Genomic DNA, 17,739 nt, shown 5'->3' on the forward strand with positions numbered 1-17,739 from the left:
TTCACCCACGCTCAATGGGGTAGATCTCGGGAAGACAGCAACAGCCGTTGGCGTCACGAAGACTCTGGTATTCTGTCTTATGGGAAAAGGGCCGGGAGACGCGCACGCTAGAACGCTGCGCCAGTCCGCCTCTCCGTCGGTAGCCGGTTGCTTGTTCCGCCAGGTCGGACGCACCCCGCGACGTGTCGGTCTCCCCCCATTCAATGCCAAAAAGTTATGCCGCGGGGCCCGGCAATTTGTGAAAAATTACGCCGTTACGCCATCGTCTCCGTAACGGCCGTTAGCTCGCGGCGGTGGCGGCGGGACACCTCTGTGGTGACCCTCCCCATCGCTCAGATGGGTCGCGTTTACCGATGCATCACCGGTGCCGACGTTCCACGCGTCACAGGATCCGTTTAGGAAGCATAAAAAAAATGAAAATATTTTTCTCACCCGTTTGTCTTTCCCCGGAAGGTACGACAAAGTACCATGTGGATCCCATTCGATATGCCAAATGGTAAAGCAGGTGGAGTTCTAGGGAGGACCAAATAGGTACAAAATCGTTGCTCGTGAGAAAGAGCTACACTCGCCGTACCGGTCTTGCTAAAGCTACTCGTTTGTTGATTAGAGCAAACAAGTGGGGGCGCTCTTGGGGCCCACAGAACGGCTGGGTAAGCGTCAATTAGGGGACACGTTATCACGTCGGTGGTGTGTTAATTAGGAACATAATAAGAGGTCACAGTCAAAGCTCAAAAGCGACAAAAATATTACCTTAATCCACGCCAATTAGTCCTAATCCATGCTTATGCTTTTGGGCATCGATAATGATGGATGAGGTGAGATGTCTGTCATCAAGGTTACCACGTCGGTGACATTACCAATTAGAAACATATTAATACGCAAAGTCAAATCTCATGAGACGACAGAGACCAATTACGAGTAACTCAAGTTAGTAGTTTTGGGTGTTGATAATGATAGTGAATTGGAGCGATGACGGGGCATATGCCGTCATGTCTCATCGTGGTTTGATCACCGGAACAGATACGCATTGTATAATAATGGCATGTCTGGATCGTCGTATGAATTATTATTCCCACTCTTAAAGGGCGTCAGGTTTGAACGGCCATTTAGATAGATCCAATAAGGAATAAGATTTACTGATAGATCATGTTCTGAGCCGAATAAGATTACTCGGCTCAACGAGTATGACTTTACTGTTTCTGTACTTGGAACAGTAAATCACAGCTCTCCTCATGTATAATTTATCCTTGTTCGATAATAAAAAAATAAATAATAATAATAATAATAATAGAAGTCCGTACCATAGACGTGAGGGTGAGAATGAGGAACAGCGGGATGACAGGTGTGAAATGAAGGCAGTGCTTAGCACATCTCGAGGCTAAGGCTAACGATTAGCAGTGTTATTATTGATGTAAAATATTGGTGGTTTGATTCGAATGCCACACCATGGCGTGTTGTCGTATTAAGCAGCACTGCTCAGGATGTGCTAACCACTTGATGTTTATTATCTTCATCCTGTGAGAAACATGTATTATTATTTTACCATTTCTATTCCAAATGAAGTTTCTAGAATTTTTACTAAAATAGATCAAAATCAGATAATGAATACTGTCATAATTGTCACAGAATAACTCTACTGTCCAAAGAGGTAGAGATAAGTATCTTTTCTCTATCAACCAAGTTTAATTCTAACTCCTTTGCATCATTAATATACATTGCGAAGGTAATACTGTAATTTACTATTTGATAGGAGAAAGATGAGATAACGAAGAGCACGCATGCTAAAACGTAGTTGACGGGTTTGACCATCCTAACAACATGTCAAATGGATTGAGTCGACAAGTTACCATTCAACCCCGTGATGGAAATGGTTTTTCAAGGAAATGGTTTTTAAAGCTTTTTTGGGAAGCCTACATTGAACATTTCAATGTTGAAGTGAGGATGGTAGTAGACCTAAGTTTGTTCATCTTAATTAATGCTTATATTCTTCTATTCAGTCATCATATAACTTTTTGTCTTTTTTCTAGAGTTGCTATAATAGGCCAATCGACGTATAGTGGCAAAGTTAGTAATTGCTAGAAAGAAAACTATCAACCCCAAAAAAACTGCTAAGGAGGAGAGAAGCTCACGACTAAGTAACTCAGAGCAACCTCATAATGATATGTTTCGTGGTAACTGAGCACCTTCTTATAGTGATTCACCCTTTTGAATACTTCTCACATTAAGTGTCTATGCAAATTAGGGAAAAAGGCTTGCTTCGCACACCCCACCCTCTCTGGACTCCTCCCATTAGATAGAATCATCCCAAGTTTCGATGCTTCCATCAAGACTATAAGCATGACATGAAAAACTGCCATGACTTAAAACTGCAAATGGAAGAGCTCAAAGAGGTCATCTCAATCGCTACCTACACAAGGTACAAGAGACATCTCTAAGACCGCATGGGCTCATTGATTACAAGGTGGATGTAATTGTTGGTTGGCCTACATTAAGAGATAACAGTTCATCCTCCTGTAAAAAACTAAGCACAAGAACCATAAACTAAGAGGTTTCACTTGATGGGCAACCTTCTACTCGTGTTCAAAGAAGGGGAAGCTAAGCACTTAGAGCTCTTGTCGTGTTGCTCAAAGTTTTTAATGAACTAGTAAAGAGGATCCTGGTTGATAGTCGACATCATATATTTTAATGCCTTTCAAACAATTGGTCTAAGCATGAATATCTTCAACCCATCTCATCTAGACTTACTAGCTTCACTGGGGTCGGAGACAATAGACCTATACGCTACATTCGGATCGGGTGTCCAACCCTCATTTGTTTATGTGCGATTATTTCAACTATTATATGACACTAAAGTTTTTCACTAAGTGTCATGGATAAACGGAGTATTTGATGTAATGCTCATGTATATCTGTGTCTTTCAATTTTGTTCATGTTTTGCATAGCATGAAAATGGTTGATAGTAACCTTAATAACCCAATTTTCTTTGGTTTTGATAGCTATCTCGACTTCCTCCTCTAGGAGCCCACACTCGGCTTCATCATTAGACTCGAATTTCCCTTTTTGTCGTAGGCGGAGAAAACTCACTGTGATTATCGAGTCCATTGGATCTGACGAAAGCAACCTTCGTATTAGTTGGCTGCTTGTTGTTGTGGCCTTTTGGGAGCTTGAGGCCGAGATGATCGTAGCACGTTTGGGATATCGTACGTTGATACCCAATGTGCCAACTGTTAAGGAGTGTTGCTTGGGTTAAAGGTGGCGATCCCAATGGCCTACCTAGTACTCTGGCCTCCTCTCCTCTTCTGCTTAGAGCTGCTTCGTTGCTTGCTCCACTGCCTGCTATCGACTGATGTTTTCCATGTGAAGGGAAGCTACCTCCACGTCCGACCTCAACAATGCCTCGATGTCACCTTGTTCGTCGATTGGCCAAATCCATCAAACGACAATGCTCCGTTACTAGTTCCATCTTTTAGACTCAAGATTCTCTCGACCTCATTAGCAATCTCTCTCTGCAGCCCTCACTGTGAAGTTGTCCTTTTCTTTGACCTGATCAAATGGTGTCTCTGCAAAGCATAACTCATGATCAAAACAAACGAAAAGCATAAAGGAAAGTTCAATGTATTACCAACACTCACCATAGCGAAAGACTTATGGGCGTCAGTAATGAGGTCCTCCATGGGCCTCATATATAATAACCCCTTAGGCCAATCCTTGGAGGAGCACGTCGTGGTTCCAAATGGTGGCATCTCGGGAAATTTCCCAGGCTTGACCGGGCATCCATTCCAGCCTAATTCAACCACATCCACATCACATTTACATCAGACTTTGGAATCAAAGAAGACTTTTACCTCTAAAAGAATGCATTTAAAATCATAGGTTGCAAATAAATACAGAGGGTGAAAAATATCACCCTTGTCCTTCAGCCAAAATGCATAGTTAACCTACCAATTTTCTCAAGTGGCCAGCTCAGTACTTGGAAGGTACAGAGATTGACATAAGTAACAGAGTTGAAGCTATATCATGCTACTGAAGAACAAACATGGACAAAGAAAGAAAGCCGAATGAGATCCAAGTGACACGAGAAATCATCAAATATCAGAAAATACATATACACTGTCACCTGTGGCATGGTAGAAATCTGAACGCTGCGGCAAAAACAACAAAGCGAAGTAGAAGAGGCTGAGAGGGAAAAGAAGGCATCAGTAGATACATGCAGCAGCAAGATCTGAAAAAGCCTCTCCAACCAAATCCTTCAATACATCACCAGTTATTTCTTTAGCGATCTCCTCTACTATCCTGTTCAATTCAACCCATCTGTTTCCTCCCGCCTCAGTCCTCAATACTCTATCCACAACTAGACTACCAATGTCATTCTCAGTAAACACCACCGTCCGGTTGCCAGAAGACCAATCCCTCACGAGACCCCACACTTCCTCTGACAAGGCAGAACTTGCACAAGCATTAATCTGTGCCCCACAGGACGCCCTGTTCCATGGGTATACACTCATTAAGGTAGACCAACTGACTTCTAAAAGGGCCAAGTTCACACAGTCAAATAGGAGCCTCAGGGTTGGACTTTTCTCCATGCACTTAGATTCATCTTCTTTCAGACCCAAGAGTTTGTCAAGTAACACTGGATCCAATGGGCTATCAGGAGAGTGCCATCCAGTGAACATCATATCAGATTTCTCCAAGCCAGCATAAGATAGCAATTTCTGAACAAATACAAAATGATCTTGGTCAGCACCATCTGCCTTGGACAAAGCTACTTTAAAACTTGAGGGCTGGGGGAGTCGCATTTCCAGATGGGTGTCGTCCCATGACAAAGTACGAGCAACTGACTCTATAGGTGAAGCCCTGGAAATTACTGAATGGAGATAAAACATCAATCAGCAAATAGAAAGATAAGCATGGATCCGAATGCAAGAGAAAACTTACGTTGTTGTCTAGCATTTGCTTCAGATGTCTGCAATAGATTTCCATTCACATCATCTTCAAATTGTGCATCCAGAATTGAAGTAGGGCTAGGTTGGTCCAGGTTGTTCGTGTAATTTTGACGTGGACTGAGTTTCTCCTCCTCACTAGATTTGTCACTTGTCCTGGAGTTTTCAACTGATTGCATGGGCTGCAGAGAATAAGAAATTTATCACTGACGTTGAACTGAAAAGAAAACATGTGTGAAGTAAAAGATTGTAAATATGTGAGCAAAGTAGAAAATGGAAGTGTTCAAATCCGCAAGAACAGCAAGAATACTAACTTTTTTGGAAACATTTGTCACCGATATTGAAGCTGTACTGGCAGATTGTTCCTCATCTTTTACTTGACTGTTTGCAGACGAACTACCATGAACTGATTTTAGCATCTCATCAGTTCTGCTTGCTACCACATCAGCACCACCAGAGCCCACCATGGTAGAAGAAACAGGTCTTTTTCTAGTTTCCTTGCTCCTAGAAAAGAAAAAGCTAGAGAATCTTCCTCTGAAAGATGATTTACCATGTTTGGTCTTTGACACCTCTGACACAGTGGGTTCACAAAGCTGAGTGTTGGAACCTTCATATTTCAAGCCAATGTCTTTGTAAGCTGAACAAGAGACTGGGACAGACTTTGATCTTGATAAATTTTCAGGGGAAAGCTCTCCTGAAATCTTTTTTCCATCCACCGATAAGAAGAATGCTGGTAACATCAATTCATCATCTCCTCCACATGATCTGCTGGCTGAGACTGTATACCTATTGACACATTCTTCTCTTTTTACATCAGAAATTGCAAGCATTTCACCTAAAGTGCTTGAGCTCTTATGTAAATGCATTTGCTCTTGGCTTGTACCATTTGATGTCACTAAAGCCCACCTTTCTGAAAGCCGCTTCTTTGCCTCTCTAATCACTGATGACTCAGGTGAATGTGACACCCGGCTGAAAGATGACACTGAGCAAGGACTGTTGAATCTATCCCAAGAATGGCGTGACGTTGGAGCAGCTACATCAGAGTCGCTAAAGCCACCACCATCTTCCTCAATGTAGTCAGTTTCGAACAGATTGAATGAACTCCCATCTCCACCAAAGCTATTTGAGTAAACAGAAGATAGCAAAGACTCATCCCTCCTATGACCAGATAGAATCTTATGCATCTGCTGAGTTCTCTCCTCTATGTATTTTGGTCCGAAGGCTTCACTATCTCCCAGATCACCCTGCTTAGGTGACATGGTTGTAGTGGGTGCTTTGGTAGGATTTCCTGTGCTAGGCTTCAAGACAACTATCCTGGTCGCCTGAGAGAAGCTTTCAGCTTTTAAATGGTCGAAGGTAGAGTTCCAGTGGTGATTGTTTGTTTCCCTTCCACTCTCCTTAATCTCTGGACCTTCCTGCTTCTTCACCATTTTTTCAAACTTCGTCTCAACTTTTTTTGATGGCTTCAATACAGTAATGTGATTTGGTTGAGGTGGTGGAGGGACAGAGCGAAGATCAAATGTTTGCTTAGAAAATAGAGAATTCGGCTCTTCAAGAAATTTAAGAAACAAGTCTCTGTTTAAATTCAGAACCTCTAGCGCATCCTGAAATTCCTTGGAGTGAATAAGGTTTTCATCAGTGGCTAGATGCTTTGCTTCCATGAACTTTTGACGGACAAGAGCCATTCTTAGGTCATTCTGAGTCTCTCCACATCTTCTGCTCCTGCTCTGAGATGGCTGCTTCCAGACTTCAGATACATATCTGCGTTCCATCTTCAAACAATCATGTTGATGGAGCTCACATGGAACTTCCTTATTGCAAAAGACATCATCTTGAAGATGACCTCTATGGACTCCTGCTGAGGCAGTTTGAGGGTAACCCTCTAGCAACTTTCTTTGACTAGCCACTGGCGACAATTGTGTTGTCAGATCATCATCAAGGCCCATTAGTCGGGCAACAACACTATGTGGTTTCCTCTTGGACTTTGTTTCTTTCGACATCTCCTGAGCTATTAGCATCTTCATTGGTGTTCCACCAGATTTCTTTTTTGAAGAATTCTGGTACAGGACACTGGTTATCTGCAATCAAATATGGATTCCATAACACAAAACCATCCAAAAATAGGATTAATGCTTCATTGTTAATGACAAAGTATCGGATTCTTACTTGTTTGTTATCTGTGTTAGTCGCACTCGGAGTGGCGGCTTCGTTGACATTAGGGTTGTTTCTATGAACTGGAGAACCTGTTTAACAACCAGCAGGCAGAGAGATGTTTTAAGAATAATAAGCATTTTGGCATTGATTTAAAGCCGGAAAAATACAAAGAGATTAATCTAGAGACACCAACAAATGGACTAAATGCATTTTCCTTGTAGTAATTGTTTTCAGAAATTGCCATGATCATGAAAAAAAAGTCTCTGGTTTACCAGGTTAAGGAAAAAGCATGATATCAGTCCAAAATAACCATAAGTGGCAAAGAAAGAGAATAGTAACAGACTTAGGATTGGCAGATCCTTTCTACAAGAACAAACAACGCTGAGACAAGCTATAATTCCTGAAAGTAATCAATTACCCATCCACAATCAACAAACTCTGCCTCATAATCCTAGCATCACAAGCATATCTAAAACACTTACAAAACAATGAACCAGGACGAAAAAGCACACTAAAAGTGAATACTCTAGTATAAATGTCCTGAAGAGAGAAAACTAACTATAAATCTGGAAAAGAATACTGAAAACCGACTCAGAGGAAATGTATAGAAAGCCCAAAGTAATACCATTTCTATGATCTCTTTCCGGCAGCATTTTGGTTCCTGCCATTCCGGCACTTAAGTCAAATATATTGATCATCCTTCCTATATATCCAAGGGATGGCTTTTTCAGACTCTGCCTCCGTATTCTGAAACCCACTCATCTCAACTCCTGGAAGGATGCACCGATACCTGAGGTAATCAGAAAAATTCACCGCCATCACCTATTTATTAAGCACAGTACCATAAATCACTCACCGGGTTACCAAGCAGAAAATCTCCACATGTTCAAAGAAAAGAAGCTCTCACTTTAGGCTTCAGACTACAAGAACACAAAGAAATAGATGTCAGAAAATGCTAGATTACAGGGAAAAGGGTACAGCATTCGTAATCCGATAAATCATTCTTAAAAATTACAGCGGCGTTCAAAGGTTGATTTAATTCAAAGGTTGTGGAAACCCAACATTCACGTCTCGACCGTCGCCCGTTCAAATTGCAGACCAAAAAGGACAGCATTATAAGTTTCTTTGTCAGGGGAACAATTAAATCATAACACAAAAAGCCGACAGATGACGATAGAAATATGCTATTTTGAAGTCCTATCATATAGAAAGACAGACTTATAGCAAATGAAACGAAACCCAGGACTTCGACGGGTGGGGGTTAAAGCAAGCAAGAAGTGAATGTCGAGAGGAAAAAGAGTACCGAAACATAGAAATTAACAGAGACAGGTCTTGGGAAAAAGAAAAGCAACATAGTATTTATAGGAATTTCGAAGAGAAAAAGGTTTGATCCAAGAGAATAATTCTCTCTCCAAAGGAATCTCTGCAAAAGGCTGCACTTTTCCTGAAATATGACGAAGGATGACAGGCAAAGGGGGAAAAGCTCAAAAATTTCAAATATAGCCTCTTAAATGAACACCAACACCCACGAATCCAGGCCAAGATCTCAGAGATCCTTATGAAAAGCAGAAGATTGATCGAGGGAAATCAAGCAGAAAGAGACAAGAGGGAGGCAGGGAGAATAGCAAACTCGCACGGAAGAGGAAACCTAGCACCAAAACCCAAACGAAAAAGGAATCATTACAGCATCGAAAGCGATCCACCGAGCTCCGGAATGCGAGATCAGGGTGTTGAAACAGCTGAGCACAAAGAATTGGAATATATAAGGGCCGAAAAAAAGCGAGATCACTTTACTGCATCTGATCGAATCCATCCCCTCATCCGACCTTAAATCTCAACCAAAAGGGCCGCGCGTCGCCGCTCCGACACCGGAATCCTCCATCTCCGGACGCCGCTCCGCTCGCAGATCTCGCCAGCAGTGGCTTGCCGTCAAGAGGCAGACTGTTGGCGTGAAGTATGAACGAGAAACTACACCCGCTTTGGCCTTCTTTACGGACCTTTGGAATTATTATTAATTTATTTGCAAAACCTAAAGAAATTTATCTTATAAATAAGGAATTATAATTACCACTAATATTTTCCTGATAAGCATAAATACTGAATTAAATATGAAGCATATTAAAATAAGAAAAAATATGGCAATAGCTCTTTCAACAGTGCGGTGAGAGATTCACTTGAATTCTTGGAAATAAGAAAAAAAATATATTGGATATCATTCTACTGCATGGAATGAGTGATTGGAAAGTCGATCTATTAAGCCACAATGAGTGAGATTTGCGTAAATACGCCACTTAATATGTGCATGTCTAAACCTGGAACTTCAAGTGTCGTACAAGACAAACGATTCCAGAAGGCAAAGCGTTCACATCAATGCTGATAAGAGTATAGATACTGCATTAAAGAAAAGAAGGAAAGAAAGGAACGGCTTCCTTTGTCCCTTCCTCTCACTGTTGACTCCTTATCTCAATCAATCAGCCATCTTTGTTGGAACAAAGATACGAACAATCCTCGAATCCACAGTTTTCTCCACGCCACAGACGAAACATGGTTGGTGCTTCATCGTGTGCATGCTTGCTCTCTTTTTCCTCCACCATATTCCATGGCTAGAGGAAGGTGGGGAAGAGAACACAGAAGATGTGTTTTGCTTGCAATTAGGTGAGGCGTCGGCACTCGCTACGTGGAATACGATAGCCTCGGAGACGTATGGAACGTTCACTCAGAACTCGTCGCACCAACGTCATGCGCCATGGGGACTCGCGTGAGCTCATCGTCCCCATGTGCGGATGGGCCTCCGCTCTTCCCTTCCGCCACCGTCATCTCCTCTCGTTTGCTCGGCTGTCCCTTCCAATGGCGTCTTCAGCGATACGTTTTAGTTGACGGATTACATAAACCCCCCTTCTCTGACAAACCCAATTACAGGATCGAATATTAAAATAAAAAATTATAAAGATCAATAAGTTAAAAATATACTAAAAATTAACATAAGATTAATACTATTCAATAAATTCTTATCTATATTAAAAAATTTATATCTTTTAATAAAATATAAGATTCTCGAGTTATACTCGTATACTTTTTTATTCACGTCTCACATAAATTTAAAAAATTCTTTCGACATAAAATTCTAAAATCATCCTTACTAGCAACGAAAATACCTTAACTTTTTAAGTCATCAAAACCCTGAAACTCAAGATAAATTTATAAGAATAAATCTTTATTCATTAAGGTTTTTTTTAAATTTAATTAAGATTTTACTAATTAATTTAAATATAATTAGAACTCTTAAAAATATTTACCAATGCTAACAATCTATATCTTGGGAAATAATTTTCACTTTATTTCTCCTATGAAAATTAGACTACTGGCTTAAAAAATTTACTCAACTGTATAAATCAAATCAGTTCATGATCCATCATTTCAATAAACTCGCCAATGCATCCTATGTAGCTTGAACCAAATCAGTAGCACTATTCGATTCCCATCAAGAGAATTTTTTCCCTCATAATTATTTACATTCTAAAAATCATGAGTATTATTATTTTTTTATATCAAGTTTGCTATTATAGGTAACTACCATCCCTTATACATACAACTTATTTCCATGTTATCTTACTTTCATCAAGATTTGTTAGATTACGTGACTTATATGATTTGGTAAAATATATTATGAATATGATTAGATTCTAATTATGATTATCCGTCAATAGAAAGGAAGTTCAATTATAGTAGGATTCACCTTCTGTTGCCTATAAATAGATAGAATCTCCAAATGACTCAACACAATACAAACATACAATAATTGAATAAACAAATATACGGGTATGCGAATGTGTGGATATACAATATGATTAAGAGATCATAGATCTTCTTTTATATTTTTTTTGTCCCTAAATCCATTGATTATAGTGGTCCTTTGAAGAATAGAAAAAGAGAAGAAGGTAAATATAATTTTCCTTACATATCGATGTCACTATAGATCTTGGATCCGACAATGGTATGCTCATAGATCAGTGAAATTTTTTTCTAAATAACATTAAAAGGTACACATCATAATCTTTACATCTATTGATATTTGATTTCAGATTTTTGTATTAAAATCTTTCGCTTAATAATATCATAATATGGTTTTTATGCTTACATAGGTAACCCTAAGTAACTTTTATAACTCCACCTTTAGTCTTTCGGTTATAACCCTAAGAATATAAAAGAAGAGAAATTAGATTCTTTAATATTTTTGGAACATAATTCATATCCTCTAGAATATATACCGCTCTATGAATCATTTTAATCTTTACCTTACTAACACCCATGATCTTTACCATAGAATCATAATATAGATTCAATGTACTAATCAATTTATCATTAACACAAGCAAAATCAATAAAATAACTCTTCTAAAACGATGTTATTTTAGAGTACTCCTGGACATTTTTATCATTATCCATCACAAAAAAGCACTCACTAGTCTTTTCTTTTAATTTCTTTCTTTTAGATAATTTCACTTATATGCTTGTACTCTTTGTATCTATAATACTAAACATTATCCAAAGATCTGATTCTTGATCTCAACTCTTTACGTTAAGATATACTTTTATTAAAAAATCCTCATCGTCGACCTTCACCTCTACCAAGAGTAGCTAATGCCTCATCATTCATATTATTAAATTTATCCTTTTTTTTTTAGTATCATGAGACACTAAAACTTCTTTAACTTATTCTAGAGTTACTATAACTTTTCTATATATTATCATCCACTCAAAGTTATTATAGGAGTCACAAGCTATGTAAGAAGCAATGTCTTATTATCTTTACATCAACTTCTTCTATTGATCTAATATTCTTTTAAATATATTCATATGCTTTACCAAGTCTATGTTTTTCTCTATTCTTATATAACTTTTACTTCAGATATAACTCGTAACTTTTATAACTTATCTCAAATAATCATGGTGAAGTTATCATCAATAATATTATTGATAATATTATCAATCATGCAAAGATAAATAATACTTATACACTTTGTCTTGAGCTCCTCCTAATTTTCATTACTCATCTTTTCTAATTTGCTTACTGACCCTTTTGATATTCTTGTTAGGTCTTATTGAACAAGATATTTCACTCTTCTTTATCATAGGGTGAAACTATTTCTTCTATTAAATTTCTCTATAATAAAACTAGCAAAAACAACTAATGACATCATTGTTGAATCCCTAATCACTATATCTTTTGAGCTCTAAAATCATTTTGTTGGAGAGAGAGAAAGAGGAGAAAGACTAAAAATCAAAAGAAAAACTTCAAAGATCAACGAGCTATAAACATCCAAAAAATCGATACAATATTAACATGGTTCAATAAATCACTATCTACATTCATGAAGAAAATATATTCTTCAATATATGAGATCAATTATAAGACTTTTGAGTTATCTATATTCAACTATGATTTTTCTTGTTTACCTCTCACGTAAGCCTAAAGAGCTCTCTCAACTATCTTTAGAAACCTTAGATATCACCGTTAACTCTAGCAATCAAAGTTTCTTAATTCTCTCTTTCACCAAAAAATTTAAGACTCAAGATATATTTATAGAAACAAATCCTAATTTACTAAGGAGTTATAATTTAATTAAAATTTTATTAACTAATTTAAATAAAATTAAAATTCTTAAATTATTAACAAATTTTCCATTGGAATAGAGTTATGCAAGAAATTGGCACCAACGGCACTGATAAACTCTCCAATCACACCAACGGTCAGGATTAAAACAGTTCCTCAGAGATCTATGGATGTCTGCACTCCATGCATGATAAAAAACAAGTACCAAATCCAGTGAGTCCAATCTGACACCGACGGCCGTGATCGGCGATCGATCAAACGGATGCTTGTGCTTGACCTGGGAATTGTGAATTGAACTACCAGAACGGGTCGAATCAGCTGTACAAAAATAGTGGATGACGTCCGCCCAGCATCACTTAAGTGGGACCCGCATGCGTGAGAGAGAAACCACATGTTAGTCCGCGCTTGTGCCAACGTGGCAAAGATCAACAACGTTCTTTATTCGTGAAATCACTATCTTACCCTCGCGGTGGCCCGCGTCTCTGGAAGGCCGTGCTCGGTGTCCGCCGAATACCTTGTACCCCTACTTCTTCGTGCGCCTTTGCCTCGTCGGCCCTCTCCGTTGAGCGGTCATTGGCAGCAATCGGGAGAGACGGAAGCAGCTTTATGAGGAACAAAAGGCGGCACGCTAGGCCGGAGCCCAACGGCGGACCCGGAGTGGAATCAATGGAAAGGGATACTCGAGTGAGGAGACGGCAAGTGACGGTGAGAAGGAGGAGGCGATGGGAGCGACGATGGATCCCCCGGTGGCGCTAGGGCCGGATATAATGATGAAAATACTCGAGTCCTCTGACGCTTGCAGCGTGGCACGGCGCACTCTGGTTTCTCTCAGATGGCACGAGATCGCCGCCAGCGACTTTCTCTGGGCCCAAAAGGTTTGGTTTTTATTTACGCCAAAGCGTACTCCTTTCTCTTGTCTTCTGACGTGAACTCAGTTCTTGAATCCTTCGTTAATGTAACTCGGGGGGATTCGAAGTATTGCAATATGATTCCATGAGAAATTCCGTCTCTTTGCTCCACTAACTGAAGGGGATTCATGAGATTATTGTCTGGCTCTGCATAAGTTCTAATTCATAGACTTGGCTTCCTTTTCTTCTCATGCAATTCTCTTTTTCTTTTTTTTTTAGCTGTAACTTCTTCTTTGAAGTGACACTCTCTTCTGTGTTATCGCCAGGTTTCTTTTCAATAAAATTACTACTGTTTGGTCCTGTGTTAGTATGAGGAGTTGTTTAAAGGGAAGGCACATAGCGTCAAGACTAGCAGTCTATTCTATGTCCATCATGGATGCAAAAAGAGTAAGGGATAGCCTTTAGATTGAATATAGTGTGCACAAATAACAAAATATTCGTCACCTCTGTTCTTTGATATAAAATTTTGATGTGGCTGATTAGAGTTAAGATAAACTTGTGGTATGAGACGTTTAATGTGGATTAGGGATTCACCTATGTACATCTTTTTGTATGTTTTATAAGAAATTTCTGCCAGATATATGATATAGTTGGTACAGTAATTACTTCAATTATCTTTTTTATTGTATACCTTAAATTGTCTTGATCTAAAATTGTTTCTAATATAGGACTGAAGAGTAAAACTTATACATAACTAAACCATGATGACATGATCCATATCCAACCATTTATGCGATAACTGTGGCTGTGAATATTTTGTGTGACTTCAGAAATGAGCATGCAATCTCCCTCACTGAACCATCCATCAGTAGACTCCATCTTCATCTAACCACTTTAGTTTTCAGTTAAGCAAATGATTTCAAAATTTTGATGGGGTGTTTCAGATGATCTAACCCTCCGGAACAAACGATGAACAGTTTAAAGCTATCTGAAGATGAAGAAATATAGCTGAATGGCCATTACCTGAAAGGTCTGAGAGAGTGTGTTGGATGTATATGCATGTTCTGTTTAAATCAATAACGAACATGATGCTAAATCGATATCATTGGCATATGCGTCCCACATTAACATTGAAAGCAAACAGAAAGTTGCAAGGTTTGCTGTATCTTTTCCTTTAAATATAACACATTCTTTTGGAAATTTAGTTTTAGGGCCTTTTTTCTGTTTTGATAATCTTAAAGAGATTTTAAAATTTCAACAGAAGTTTCAACTGTTGGATCTGTTTAAATTGTATAATAAACTGAAATTGATTTTGCTTCCACCTTTTTTAGTACCTGAAATGTAATTATTTATACACATGGACCAATATGTATACTAAAAAAAGAGAATCTGTAAAGATACTAAAGAAGGGTAGGATTTCCAGCTGCTTTTATTATGAGATCAACACTATTGAACTCCAATGCATTTGAAGTGCCTAGATATCAAAATCCTTTTAATTTCACTGATATTTTACCATGCATCTAATGTGGACAAAACCCATGGTGTAAGGTCAACAAGAGCGCATCTTAGTCCTCATCTTCCCACCATTGGAAATTGTAATCTTAATTTCAAGGCATGTAAAGTATATGAAGTCAAAAACCAATCTAACTGTTCTAGGCCATATCTAATCATGATATGGCTCTGACTTTATTTTCAGATTGTCTGCTGCTAATGAGTTTCTGTCAAGGGACAGATATTTCTAAAAGACTAATCTTAGTAGTTAGTAGCTTGTTTTGACGTCACTTTGTGTATTTGTGTTTGCTTGATTAGTATAAAAATTAGTCTCCACAAAGTAAATTAATTGTATCTGCTATCTTCGGTTTTCCATATTCTTGTATATTAGACAAGGCCACATTATTATATCATTTTATACGATATCTTCTACCGAGTTCATTGCTGTTGAGTTCAGACATGTTTATGCCAGTTCCAATGATCACCTCATTTGCATGTGAACGTGTGTGTTGTTCTATATTACACTACATTCTAACACTTCATTATCACTTATTCTTTTCGGACTCGCATCGCGGAGGAGGACCTTTGTGATCATGTTTGGGAATTTCATTTTTAGTGGGTATGCACTTCTACATGGTGAAGTGCTGGAGTAACTAGTGCTCTCACCTCAAACATTCTTTCTTATTTTTGCAAATCCAGTTAATTTGTTTTGCCAAAGCCATGATCTTGAATATTCATATACTTTTCTTCTCATTGGTGGTCGAAAGTTCAGATATTGAATGTTTGGTTGGCAGATAGCCAATATCTAACATGTATAAGTTCTCTGCTCATTTGTGTATTGAATTTATTGATCAACTAAGTTATTATTATAATATTTATTATTATGATTATTATTCTTTCCTACGGGGACATCTGAGCATCATTGCCTCTGAATGGATAAATGTTTAGTGTAGAACTTAATCGGGCTAGGGTCAAATTTGGAGGTCATGAGATCAATAATTTCTACCCAAAGCAGAATGTTTTAGCCTGATGAATCGGAGGGTTTTATTGACTCACTATAAACTAATAATGAAGTGTTTTAAAGCTAATGTTTTCTTATGATTACATGTAGAATTGGAATATGTCAAGATTTTGAAAACATCAAGCACATAGCCTTTGATAGCATGTCAAGAAAGTGATGCGAAGGACGATGTTTCATTTACTTGAAATAATTATTTGAACTGTTTTTACTTGTGTTTATCTTTCCTCTTCCCCATCTTTTGACATCTTCAATCAACAGACTGCTCCAGAATATTGGCAGAACCTTGATCCTTCATCGATGGGTACTGGCCCTCCAATCCACAGCTACTTCCAGCCAAATGGTTCTCAGGAAGCAGATCCTGATGATAAAGTATGGGGAGGTCATGAATGCACATAATCATCACCAGCTATATAGGCGAGGCACGAATCTGGGATCACTATGTGAGGATTAACAGGTGGCCTCCAATGACCATGTCGAGGAAAGAGGATTGGAGTTGGACCTCTATTGCTACAGCAATGTTCCTGATGCTGAGAAAGAGGGTGGTATCGGTCTAGTAAATTAAGAACCACTACTGAAGCTATTGATACCGTCAAACCAGCAATTTTCTAAAGAGGTTCTCTGGTATTTTAATGCTTCCGATCAATCTTTCGGATGGCGGCCTTTGCATTGGTGTTACATATATATGTTGTGTTGAATCATCTTATTGTCTCGAAAGGCTTATCTCCACTATCTGGCTCGAAAACTCTTTATCTTCATGAATATGGCCAATGGCAAGCAGACTTTCTGCAATGCTCTAATGTCTTGTGCCGTTTCAAAGTAGGTGAATTTTGTTGAGTTATTATCTGTCAGTGCTGAGGTTCATGTTCAATATATTTGCTACAATGGAACAACTTTTTTTGCAATAAAATATTATATCGTCTTTAGCTGGTATTATCAAATATTATGTGTGTATAATGTGGTTTGAAGTTTCCTGCAATCTGCTTTGAGCCAGATCTTAGTTGAAGCTTGTAATATTTTGTAGCTTTCTTATATTTACCAGACTAATCTACATTGGATTTTATTTGGGCTTGCTCTTGTTTCTGTAAGCCTAACAGATACGTCGTCCTGTTTGGGATCCAAAGAAGCTTCGTCTTCTTCCCACAAATAAATTTTTCGGTGTCATTTTATTGGAGTTTGCTTCAGACTAAGAGGCTTTCAGCAGCTACCTTCGCCATCGTTAACATCTCACCGATTCAGAACGAAAACGCAAAGGCAGTCATTTAAAGTGTGTACATTTCATTCGATTCATCTTGACATGTTATGGCTTATTCGAAGTCCCGAAGGGGAGTCCAGCTAGTTCTCTTGAGAGATTACAATCGCATCCGAAGGCTCAAAGTTCCATTCGAGATGGAAACTCACAGGAGACCTGAAGAATTAAGAACATGGAACCTGAGAGTACATGCCAGTGCTTGTTTTGGTTGCAGTGTCAGTTGACAGTTCTTGACAATAGATAGCTACAACCAGTAGGGAAAGAATGTAAACGGAGAGAGATGAGTTTGATTGTGACGGAATACAATGAAGGGATCCAAATCGAGTGTCATTATGTGCCTTTATCAGAAGCAAAATATTTTTTCCGCGAATCTTAAAGAGAGAAGAAAATGGGATGAGCCTCGAGGGGTACATGAAACAAAAA

General features: G+C 38.6%; 1 protein-coding gene and 1 long non-coding RNA gene across 11 annotated transcripts; one reads left to right on the top strand and one right to left on the bottom strand.

Moving 5' to 3' along the window:
• Positions 1-3,108: 3,108 nt before the first annotated feature.
• On the bottom strand, positions 3,109-9,079 carry LOC103970221 (uncharacterized). 10 transcript variants are annotated; one of them, XR_010481038.1, is made up of 10 exons: positions 8,921-9,079; positions 7,951-8,014; positions 7,720-7,884; positions 7,107-7,183; positions 5,255-7,018; positions 4,936-5,122; positions 4,118-4,864; positions 3,943-4,023; positions 3,633-3,784; positions 3,109-3,560 (listed from the first exon to the last, which is right to left on the bottom strand). XR_010481038.1 is itself a non-coding variant. In XM_009383909.3 (7 exons), exons 3-7 carry the CDS (start codon positions 7,790-7,792, stop codon positions 4,197-4,199), a joined length of 2,769 nt encoding a protein of 922 aa, XP_009382184.2. In that variant the 5' UTR covers positions 7,793-7,884; positions 7,959-8,014; positions 8,921-9,079; the 3' UTR covers positions 4,060-4,196. The 10 variants fall into 10 exon arrangements, 7 of the variants coding, with proteins under 7 accessions (XP_009382184.2, XP_009382185.2, XP_009382177.2 ...); XR_010481040.1 differs by lacking the exon at positions 3,943-4,023 and having other exon boundaries at positions 3,694-3,784; XR_010481039.1 differs by lacking the exon at positions 3,943-4,023.
• A 4,109-nt stretch (positions 9,080-13,188) lies between these two features.
• On the top strand, positions 13,189-16,990 carry LOC135596806 (uncharacterized). Its single transcript, XR_010481041.1, has 2 exons — positions 13,189-13,582; positions 16,326-16,990. It is a non-coding gene; the product is annotated as an uncharacterized LOC135596806 (long non-coding RNA).
• Positions 16,991-17,739: the final 749 nt, after the last annotated feature.

This window comes from Musa acuminata, chromosome BXJ1-11 (genome assembly GCF_036884655.1).
Source record: "Musa acuminata AAA Group cultivar baxijiao chromosome BXJ1-11, Cavendish_Baxijiao_AAA, whole genome shotgun sequence".
Taxonomy (NCBI): domain Eukaryota; kingdom Viridiplantae; phylum Streptophyta; class Magnoliopsida; order Zingiberales; family Musaceae; genus Musa; species Musa acuminata.

Coding starts and splice junctions, on each gene's coding strand:
- LOC103970221 (XM_009383909.3), bottom strand. CDS start 7,792: ATGATCAATATATTTGACTTAAGTGCCGGAATGGCAGGAACCAAAATG. Junction 7,019..7,106: donor CTAACACAGATAACAAACAA/GTAAGAATCCGA, acceptor ATTTGATTGCAG/ATAACCAGTGTCCTGTACCA. Junction 4,865..4,935: donor AGCAAATGCTAGACAACAAC/GTAAGTTTTCTC, acceptor ATCTCCATTCAG/TAATTTCCAGGGCTTCACCT.